At 41.7% G+C, this 11,314-nt stretch overlaps 1 protein-coding gene across 1 annotated transcript in view; it reads left to right on the forward strand.

Moving 5' to 3' along the window:
• Nucleotides 1-9,063, forward strand: part of BLMH (bleomycin hydrolase) — a 44,383-nt gene extending 35,320 nt beyond the window's left edge. The window contains exon 12 of the mRNA XM_046676433.1: nt 8,095-9,063. Coding sequence (XP_046532389.1) covers nt 8,095-8,246 — 152 coding nt within the window. The 3' untranslated portion in view covers nt 8,247-9,063. The remainder of the gene's footprint in view (nt 1-8,094) is intronic.
• The last annotated feature ends 2,251 nt before the right edge of the window (nt 9,064-11,314 follow it).

Raw genomic sequence — 11,314 nt, forward strand, 5'->3', positions numbered from 1 at the left:
AGGCAGGAGAACAAGAATGTAAGTCCCTTAATCTGGCCCTTCTAGAGGACGGCTGTCTACCTTGTCCATGGTTCTAGCTTCAGGTTTCTAAGAATTCAGGACCCTAGGGTGACCATTGAGCTACATCCCCAGTTACTGGTTGCATGACTCATCACGTGGGCTTGGTTTCATGAGAGAAAGCAGTGGAGGTGAATAAACTTAGTGCTGAGGAAAAACCATTAGCAACAGCATCACCTCACATTTATTGATGGGATGCAGGGAACCATGCACAGACCATGGGGGAATGAATGTCTCGGACCCTCAGAGGAATTTATACTTACTCACTTATGACACAGGAAGGGGATCTGAAGAGGGCTGTGATGTGACAGAAGTGGCATTCGTGGTGTGCTCTTCAGACTGTAAGATATAGGATAAAGCAGACAGAGAAAAGCAAGAGAAAGGATGATTTCTCAGAGAAGGGAGGTGACAGAGAAAGAAGAACCAGGGAGGACCCCCTCAGTGAGGAGACAATAGGAAGACATTGAAGCTGAGGTTGTTGAAATGGTTGTGGGGTTAGGGAGAAGCCGAGGGACTGGATGATGTCAGGGAGAACCTGGTGGTAAATGATGCAGAGCAGAGCAGTCAGAAGATGAGTCCAGGAGAAAGGCTTTGCGGTTAGACTTTAAGGCAGGTTTTGGAAACTTCAGGAGGAGTGGGGGTGGAAGCGCAACTGTCCTGTTATGCCATCTCAGTGACATTTTAGTGCTTAATTCCTTCAAATGCTAGGTCCTTGGCCGGGGGGCTGGGAAAATTGAAGCTGGAACCATTGATGCTGTAAATCTTGCTCCATATGATGTTTTAAATTTATTATAAGAACAAATATGCAAAACAAAAACGCAGAATAAGTGCAAAATATTATTGGGGATAAACTGCAAGGGAGATGGTGAGTGATTGGAACTGTAAAGGCTCCTTAGCAATTCTTCAGGGGTGAGTGGAGTTTTAGGAAAGGTATTAGGCTTGTGGCTTGTTTTGGAAAGGAAGTGGGAGGTCAGCCAGGGAAATGGTAGCTGAGAAGGGTAGCTTTTGGCATGTGGAGCATGCTGCAGGAAGGTCCAAGGAGTGAGGCCAAGAAATATTGTTGCCTGCTATCCATGGAGCTTTTGAGGAATGATCAAAAAGCAGGCCTTGGGGCTGGCCCCATGGCCGAGTGGTTAAGTTGGTACCCTCCACTTGGGCAGCCCAGGGTTTTGCTGGTTCGGATCCTGGGTGCAGACATGGTACCGCTGATCAAGCCATGTGGAGGTGGCATCCCACATGACACAACTAGAAGGACCGACAACTAAAAATACACAACCATGTACTGGGGGGCTTTGGGGAGAAAAAGGAAAAAATAAAATCTTAAAAAAAAAGAACAGGCTTTGCCTGAAACAAATACGAGTAGTGATAGTTTTGGGGTCAGAGAAAAATCATTGAGTTCGGCAGGAAAACAGACCCTTGGCTGACACCTGAATTTGTGTTTTCCTCTCCTCTCCAACATCAGAGATCCTGGCAGGATTGTGTGTACTCTCAGACTTGCCTGGATTGTTCTCATTGGTCCAGGGAAAGGGGAGATCAGACTGGGTAGTGTGTTGCCTTCTGTCTTCAGCTCAGAGGTGGACAGGCTTCTTCTGGACTCCTTAGCAGAGGGCACTTCCTCAGGAAGTGTATACTTCTGCTCACTAAACTTTGTTGTGGTTTGATGGTTTGAAAAAATACAACCCACAAACCCAAACAACCTCTTTCTCTACCACACTTTTCCCTCTGCTTTTTTCCTGGAATATTTGCCAAGGAAATGGTATCTTCTCTAACCTTTGTTTCTGAAAGAGGCCACAGGTAATATCCAGCTATAAGGGTATCCCTTGTCTTATGTAGAAGGTTCAGGAGCATGAATGTGTCCTCACCACATAGCTGGACTTTGGTCTTTGCTCTGGAGGAAAAAGAAGCCTCTTCTCAGACACTGTCCAAATGTCTGTCTCGTAAGTGGTGGTTTTTGTTCTGTTCCTCTTGTTTTTTTTTAAACATCCAGCCCGTCTTGTTCTCCTTCCTTCTAAATATATGCACTTAGAACACATGGTATCTCTTTAATTTAAAGATATAAAATACCTCATAAATGGACCCCACAAAAACTGGGCACATGACTGTTGATGTGGGATGTGTGAGCAGATGGAATTGGCTCCAAACAGTTAGGTGCTTGAGCTGGATTACGTGCTGTTGTGTTATCTGTTGCTGAAGCCCTAACTACCTGCCATGTCTCCTTGTTGCTGAGTGCTCTGTTGGAGGAAGCTGAGCCCCGTGGACAAGACTGAATTTGAAGTTAAGACTTGAATTTGAGTGTGGGCTTTACTTACTGGCTCTGTGACTTTAGACAGCTCATAGCAGCCCTGCCTGCCTCGTAGTGTTGTGAGGATTCAAATCAAAACAAGCCTAGTGGATGTGACATTTCATTGTGAAGTGTAAGCTCCCAACAGATTTGTGTGTGTTTTTGTTTTGTTTTCTAAAGTGTAATTCTTAATAAATAACAAAACTACATTGTTCCAAAATTAAAGTACAAAAAAGTATAAAGAGGATTTTATTTCCATCTCCGTCACTCTCCACTCTATTCCTCTCCCCTTCTTTCAAGTTGGTTTCTATTCAGTTCTCTTGTATCTTTCCAGTGCTTTTTAGTGTACCAAAGTAGCATGCATATACCCTGCTCTGCATCTTGCTCTCACTTCACTTAACAGCATGTCTTGGAGGCGTTTCCATATCAGTCTCCACATCAGTACAGCTTCATTGTCTTCCATTGTCTGGATGTGCCATAGTTTATTTAACCAGTTCCCTTACTAATGGATCTTGGGTTGTTTCCAGTCTTTTACTATTACAAACGATATTGCATTGAATTAATACATGTAAAATGCTGAGAACAGTGCCTGACACATAGTAAGAGCTGAATAAGTATTAGCTATTACTGTGCACAAATAAGTAAATATTATGTGCATGCAGGTCCTGTGTGTCTATAGGATGAAGTCCCAGAAATGGTGTTGCTTAGTGAAAAGAGTAAATGCATTTGAAATTTTTCTAGGTATTTCCAAACTCCATTCCATAGGGATTGTATCATTTTGCACATTTGCAACATACTCTATACAAATGTAAAATATTAGGGCATGCTTTACACAGTGGGTACCTAACAGAAGTGGTTGACAGATAATCACTACTTAATGATCTGTTTGAATTGTGTGTGTTCGTAATTGGAGACTAGACTGTGCCAAGGCCTCAGTGAGTGCTGGGCTTTTCAGTGACACTGTTTTTCTAATGTTTTCTTACCACTCTTCCTACTTTTTTCTCTTATTTATTTTTTGTTATAGTAGCAGAAAAATGTTTATAAGCATAACACCAAAATTAGAAGCCATAAAGGAAAAGATTGATAAATTTGACTTCATTAAAATTAAAAATTTTAGCAGACTAGAAGACATCATAAACTAAATTAAAAGGCAAATTACATAATAGAAAAATGTTTGCAACCATCATAATGTATAAATAAATAGTGTACTGTTACTGATCACTATGAAAAAGGGAAATACACCAGTTAAAAATAGGCAGATGTCCCAAACAGGCACCTCACCAAAGAAAAGTGTAAGTAGCAAGCAAACACACACACACAAAAGTTCAAATTGGACCCAAAAAGAAAGTTTTAATTATACATACCAAATATTGATGAAGAGATAAGGAAATTAAATGGATAATTAAGGATATAACAAAGGTTTAATTGTAAAAATGTTTATAGCAGTGTTGTTTCTAAGCATGAAAAAACAATCCAGATTCCAACGGTCGGAAATTGATTAAATACATTCTGGTTTACTCATACAAATTCAGCATTTAAAAATTATGGTGTAGATAGATGTAGTTTTTTGTCAATGTGGAAAGAGCAATATTGGAGAACAGTGTGTGTGGTAATTTGTAATAAAAGAGTATGTCTGATGCCTTGTTTGTGTTAAATGTATAGAGTCTACACGTAGGAACTCTGCCAAAGGATATACGTAAAATCTGAACAGGGCTTATCCCGAGGTGGTGGGATTGTAGGCAGCTTTTCAGTTTATATTTGTCTCGTCGTCCTTCTCAGCCACCACTTCCTCCTTCTGCTCCTCTTCCATCTCCCTCTCATCTTCCTCCTCCTGTGTTTCCAAAGTTTTTATAATGAGAGTGAATTATTTGGGTAGTCTTTAGGGAGTCAAAAAGCCGTGTAACATTTCAGAAATTTGGGGGGGATATCACCTACCCCATGATACAAAATTATCATTTTGTTACTTTTTTCGTTTTTCCCCCCTGTGTGTCTGGATTTGTATCATAGCTGTAGTTATATAGGATATACTGTTTTCATATACTTTACTTTTATCACTTAAACGTTTTTCCATGTTGCTGCATAGTCTTCACAACTTCATTTTAAAAGACTAAGGTTTTGAGGAGTGCTTTCTCACTATTTTTTAGGAAGTTTGAAGCATGAGACAAGTGTCAGTGAGGTTTTGCTTTCCTCTCTGGAAGCCTTTCTTCAGTCCTGAGTTGTCACCATGAGGTGAAAGATTGGTAGTGACTTAATGAGGCCTCGGTGGTCTGGCTTCCTTAGGTCCAGGCTGCCAGACAGACCCATCAGAGCAGAACAGATGACTTGATTTTGTTACACTTTTTTTTAAATAGAAGAAAAACCTCATTATAAATAGTGTATTAGTGAGGAGAAATACTTCACAGAACAAAGCAAAAAATATAAAATCTATATAATTCATAAATGATATATTTGGCACCTTACTCTAGTCTGAGAGGATTAAATCTTAGATCCCTGGTAGGATTTCAGAAAACTGTTTTCTCAGGTAAAGGTCTTCTTTCCCTTAAACTGACCCATTCAGAACTGTTCTGTTTGTGAGTGAATTTGGCCTAACCAGTCTAGAGCTGTATCTGCAGACGCTGTTTTTCCCTTTACAGACAGATACTACGCTTTCATTTAACAAATAACAGAAACATTGCCAGTTGCTTTGAAAGACTGTTCACTTATTTTCTTTCTTTCTCTTTGCATGTAAACAAGAGTTAAAGTCGAAACAAAGTTTAATTTCACTTTAGTTCCTAAAGCTGAGTTTATCTGTTGTTTCCCTAAATGTAACCTGGGGATCCCTGGAGCAGGTTCTTCTTTTCTTTCCCTTCTTGCTTGTGGACACCTGTTTAGTGGCCAGGGTGCTTAAAGGCTAGTGGCTGCAACTTTCCTCAATTCAAAATGGCCACTTCCGTCCTGCCCGCTGCGTACTTGCTGCTCCTTTACACAGCACTTGCTTGAGTTTCAGACGTACTGATCCTAATCTTCTCAGTCAAACTCCAAGACACACAGTATCAACAGCTACAGCAGCCGCAAGTTCATTATCTACTCAGGGTGCAATTACTTGGCAGCCACCTAGACTGTGGGGGTTTTTGTGGGCCCCCAAAGAACTCATATCCTGAAGAGAGAGACTAATCAAGGCAGGTCCTCTTGGCAGGGACACTGAAAGGGTGGATTGGAATTGATAGGAGTTTTAATTTGTGAGGACTTAATCTGATCTGCTTTTGGAACAAGATAGTGTAGATGTACTTATTGTCCATTTTCTCTGGGCATTCTTTGAAGACTCATTTGATTGTGTGATGATAGTATTGTCGTAAGGACACAGAACTTTATTACATGAATCTGCTTCTATCTTTCACCTGCCTCAGTGCCCAGAGCTGCTCTGAGGATTTGTTCAGCCTGCATTATGGTACGGGAAGGATGACTAATGTTAAATGGTGTAGTATTCAGCAGTCTGGTCTCCTGCCCTCTGAAAGCTCCTTTTTGGGAAGGCAGATGCTGACTTTCTTAGGAAGCGCTTGGAGTGCAGCAAGAAATGGTACTGATTGGCCCTTCAGCTGGGCAACCTTTGGTTGCTAGAACTTAGTGGCAGTAGCGTAGGTGATGATAAGAGCCAGGTCCTGACTGAGTGACACGAGCAAAGTCAGGGACTTTGGAGTATATGATCAAGACAGAAACCAGAAATGGGGCAGGCCACAGCGTTTGTCTTCTCTCCTTCCCTGTATCTCCTCTTGAGAAGAGGAGCACTGGATCCGGGGGCTGGCATCAGGGGACAGGGATATGTGCCATTACCTGACTTGGTCAGAGCCCTGGAGCACTGTTCCAGGGCATTTTCCTGTGAGGGTAAACATGCTGTGCCACGTCACGATGTGTTGTCTTTGACTTCTCACAGGGGAAGGGAAGAATTGAGCGTAGGTGACCTCACCAAACAAACTGTGTTTTCAAGTTAAATGACTTCTGACACACCATTTAGCTTACAACATTAGACTTACCATCATGTTGCCTTGTAATTATTTAAATCAGTCTTGCTTTTAGAACAGCAGTTCTCAGAGTGTGATCTGAGGACCCCTGCAGGTTCCTGGCACCCTTTTAGGGGGTCTGCAAGGTCTTCCCTTCTCCAACAGCCTATCTGTGTGAGACCAATTTTCTTCATCTACTACAACCAGAACAACAGATTGCGACAGATGGAACACAGAAGCAGAGGAAAGAATTTAGCTATCTTCTGCGAAGCCAGGCATTACATTGTAAAACAGTGCCACTTTTCTAACTAAAATTTATTTTGTTTTGGAGAACAGAATTATTTTTTCCTAAAAATATATTATTTATATTCATATTTTTCATTCTTATTTTTAAATGAATTAATATTTTTAACTTTCTCTTTTAATTTCTAATACAGTAAATATCAGTAGGTATAATCCACAAAATGTAAAACAACTTTTTGGCGTCTTCAATAATTTTAAGAATATACAGTCTTGTCTTGGGGCCAAGAAGTTTGAGAACCGCTGCACTAGAGGACCATGTTGGCAGAAATACCTCCATCTTCTTTCTTTCTCTTGGTCCTGTGTAGTGGGAAATGAAATAGCACAGGCCTAGATTAGCACAGACACTTTCAGAGAAAAATGACTCAAGTTTCTAGTATGTAGTAGGTGCCAGATATGGTAAGATGATGGTGATGATGATGATGATGATGATGATTATTGCTATTTCCTGTGAGACCTGAGATGTGTACCTGCTTGCAGTGCCCTGTGTAGGTACACATTTTGTGCTCTGTGCTCTCTCCCTGGCCCATTCTTGTTTTAAATACACACACTTTAGTTTATCACCTTACTTTGCTTTTTATGTTAACAGTAGTTCAGGTGAAGCATCTTCCCCCTTGCTGAAGTTTGTTGGAAGTATGTTCCTGAAGGGGAAATTGTGTTGTCCCGGTAGAGATAGGAAGAGGCAGTTTTCTAGGATGGATGCCTCATGATACCACACTGTTTCCGTCAGATGAGCTCTCAGCCTGGGGTGTCAGTACAGCTGTGCCTCTCTGCAGTCCCACCCCCGGAGACACCCATAAAGCCAGGGCCTTACTGGGGAAGAGAGGCCGAGCAGCTGTCTCAGTTTGCCAGTTCTGCCTGATCCTCCTCAGAGATTTCCTCCCAGGAAAGCAAGGACTGTGTTATCATTTGACTCACACAGTATCATCTGCAAATAAGTGACTACCTGGGAATGATGACATGGCCTCCGCAGGATTCCCCCAGCAGTTTAGCTGGTTGTAGGAATTTATGGTAGAGAGGAAGGAAGGAGAACAGCCAGCGATCCTGAGAAGGTGGGTGGGGTCAGAATGGAACTGGTATGCTTGCCCTTCTGACCCTAGAGTTAACCCCTGCGTGTGGCTGTATGAACAAGGAGCATTTCCATCTCCTTCTGGGATCATCCACTCACCTTCATCGAGGCAGCCTGGGCAGCGGAACAGCCAGGATCTGGTAACAGCCTTAGGTCCAGAACCTCACTCATGTGTCCTGGGCACGTCACTTAGTTACTCCGAGCCCCACTTTTCCATTTGGTAAAAATATAGCCATGCCTGTCCTGTCTGCTTCACAGAATTTCTAATAAGACTTAGATTAAGTGAGATTTTAGATGAGAAAGCTAAAAACACGGACAAATGTTAGTTTTTTTAAAAGGCTTCTCTGTTGTGCTAGTAGGGTTTCTGCTCTTTGCCCTTGCCCTCATGAGGCTTCTCTTCTTTTCTCCAGGTTACCTGTGCATGACAGATGAGTGGTTCTCTGAATATGTCTACGAAGTGGTGGTGGACAGGAAGCATGTCCCTGAAGAGGTGCTAGCGGTCCTAGAGCAGGAACCCATTGTCCTGCCAGCCTGGGACCCCATGGGGGCTTTGGCCAAGTGATATTGCCTCCAGCTCTTTCCTCCTCCCTTGGGACCCGAAGTAGCTGCAAAGGACAGATCCAGGGACTGAAGCCAAAGTTACACAGGTGACTGTGTGTTCCCACAAGACACAGCCAGACTCTTGGATTTCTCCTCCAGGAACCTCTTCGGGAAAGTGTGCTTTATGCTGAAACAAAATATTCTTAAAGAAAAAAGGGGGGAAAGATCGGGTCACACTATCTACTCTCCTCATCTCCAACAGCTCAGGACCTCTTAGCATTTTAGTTAGATGCAATTGTTTGTCTTAACTTTGTCAAAAAGATTTGGTTCAGTGTTTGTTTTAATAAGACAGGAGAGGATGAGCAATCGAGGTGTGTGGAGAGAAAATGGACCTAATGCTCCTTGTTCCTAGAGTAGAGTGGGGGGAGGGTCACCCTAAGATTTGAGCTCTCGAAACTGCATGCTGCCCGACAGTGTCACTGTCCTCCCTACGTGGCAGTCGCTGAATTGAATTTTTTCAAGGTAATTTCATGTGCCTCTGATAACCTAGGAATGGGAGGTTGATCACATCTGACATGATTCCTTCCTATTGTTCTAAACTGTAGGGGAGCACAGCCCTCCTTGAGTCAAGGGTAAGTAGAGGCCTAGAGAAAGGGGGGTGAGAGAACAGCCAAACCGTATCATGATCTGAACGATGATCATTGGGGGGGGCTCTAGCCAAATGCTTTAACTTCTGCCTTTGGAATTGGGCGTCGGGTGGGCAGGAAAAGGTGATATCCATTCTTTCTGACAACCAGATGGTGCTGAGAAGCTTTTGAATAAAACTCTTTGCTAAATGAGAGGAATTTGGCTTACTTGATCTAAGAAGTGTTTCTTTCTTTAGCTACAAAGGAAAGCAGCCGGGTCACTCATGTTCTTCAAAGTGAAAAAAGAGCAGGTTGGTTCAGGGCTTCCCTGCCTCAGCTTCTCCATGGGACACCTGATCCTTCCCGGCTGTGCTGATGCTCACTGGCTTCTGCAGAGGGCCGCCAGCACCGTATTCACGAGGGCTTGGGCCCCTGACACCTAACCATTCTTGCCCTCAGATCCAGGGTCCCTCCAACGGTGGGAATTGAGGCTCTACTGGGTCCAGCTTTAGGTGGGGCTGGAGAATATGTGTTCTACCGAGACTGGGCCTCCCTGTCACTGAAAGCAAATCAGTCCAGCACCCTCATCAGCATCCCCATCAGTGCCTGAGCCCCTACCTTTCTGGCTCTCCAAGAATCGTCTCAGTCCTAGCAGGGGGTGTTTTCTGTCACAGCACTTTCCAAGATCATATTAGATAAAGGCTCAGGTTTTAATCACAGTGTTTACAATATTCTAGTAATCCTGTTCCAGCAGGATAAGTAAGTCTATTTCTAGACACATCATGGTGAAACCCCAGAACAGATGTTAAAAGCATCTGGGAAGAAAAGACAGATTACCTCCAAAGGAAAGACAATTGAATTGACAGCCACCTTCTCATCAGCACCTGTATATGCCTGAAGACAGTGAAATACATCTTCAAAGTGCTAAGAGAAATGAACTGTAAACCCAGAATTCTGTACTCAATGAAACTGTCTTTCAAAAACAAGAGTGTGGGCCGGCCCCATGGCCGAGTGATAAAGTTCGCACGCTCCCCTTTGGTGGCCCAGGGTTTCGCCGGTTCGAATCCTGGGTGCAGACATGGCATGGCTCATCAAGCCATGCTGAGGCAGCATCCTACATGCCACAACTAGAAGGACCCGCAACTAAAATATACAACTATGTGCGAGGGGGACTTGGGGAGAAAAAGCACAAAAAAATGAAAAAAAAAAACCCAAGGGTGAAATAAAAGACATTTTCAGTCAAAAACTTGGCCAAACAGAAAGAGAGTGATCCAGTATGGAGGGTCTGAATGCAACAAAGAATATAGATCAGAGAAAGTGACACATATGTGTATCATTAAAAAGTGATTGTAGGAAGTCTTGTAGTGTTCAAAAAAAGAGAACCGAAATACATGAAAATAGATAAATAATTAGGGAAGGAAGTTGTTGGAGTAAAGTCCTTACGTCATTCCAGAAGAAGAAAAGTATGTTGATTAACTTTAGACTTTGGTATGTTAATTGTATATGCTAAAAATTTCTAGACTAAGTACAAAAAGATAAAACAGAGGATGCAGTTTCCAAGCAAGAGTGTAATCAATCTATAAAAAGAGAGAGGAGAGAAAAAACACAGGACCAAATAGAGGGTCCAAAATGAGACAGGAGAAGTAAATCTAAATGTCAGTAATTACATTGTATATAAATATTCCAGAAAAAAGACAAATTGTCAATCTGGATTTTTAAAAGAAATTCAGCCGTAAGTTGCATATAAAAGCATAATTACATGTTTACTTGATTCTCCAGACAAGTATAAAGATACCAAATAAGTATACACCTAATATAACCTTAAAATACAAAAACAAAAACTGAAAACTTATGGAAAAATAAGTAATTCAATATAATGGAACATTTTAACATACTTCTCAATTATTGATCAAGCAACTGAAAAATCAGGTGAGTATATAAGAGACGTAAGCATTTAATAAGTTTGATATAATGGACGTCTGTGGAACACTGCATCTGACAACTGCACCTTCTTGCTGAGCACACATGGAACTTTTTCAAAAATTGACCACAGCTGGGCGGTAGAGCCAACCTCAACAAATTTCAAAGGATTGTCATCATGCAAACCACAATGCAATTAAGTTAGAAACCAACATTGAAAGAAGACCCCTAGATGTTTGGAGTTAACTCATAGGTCCAAGAAGAAATCATAAAGGAAATTTAACCTGAACAATAATAAAAATACTACATGTCAAATGAGAGAGACAGCTAAAACAGTCTGTAAATTTTATAGCATTAAAAGTTTACTAGAATGTAAGAAAATTAAAAATTGAGCTAAGCTTCTGTTTCAAGAAATTAGAACAGCAAAATAAACCTAAAGGAAGTAGAAGGAAGTAAAAAAGATGGCAGAAATTAAACAGGATCAACAAAGCCACAAGTTCTTTAAAAAAAAAAACAGATTAACAGATCTTTGGCAAGACTGATA

The sequence above is a fragment of the Equus quagga genome, chromosome 11 (genome assembly GCF_021613505.1).
Source record: "Equus quagga isolate Etosha38 chromosome 11, UCLA_HA_Equagga_1.0, whole genome shotgun sequence".
In the NCBI taxonomy this organism is placed as follows: Eukaryota; Metazoa; Chordata; class Mammalia; order Perissodactyla; family Equidae; genus Equus; species Equus quagga.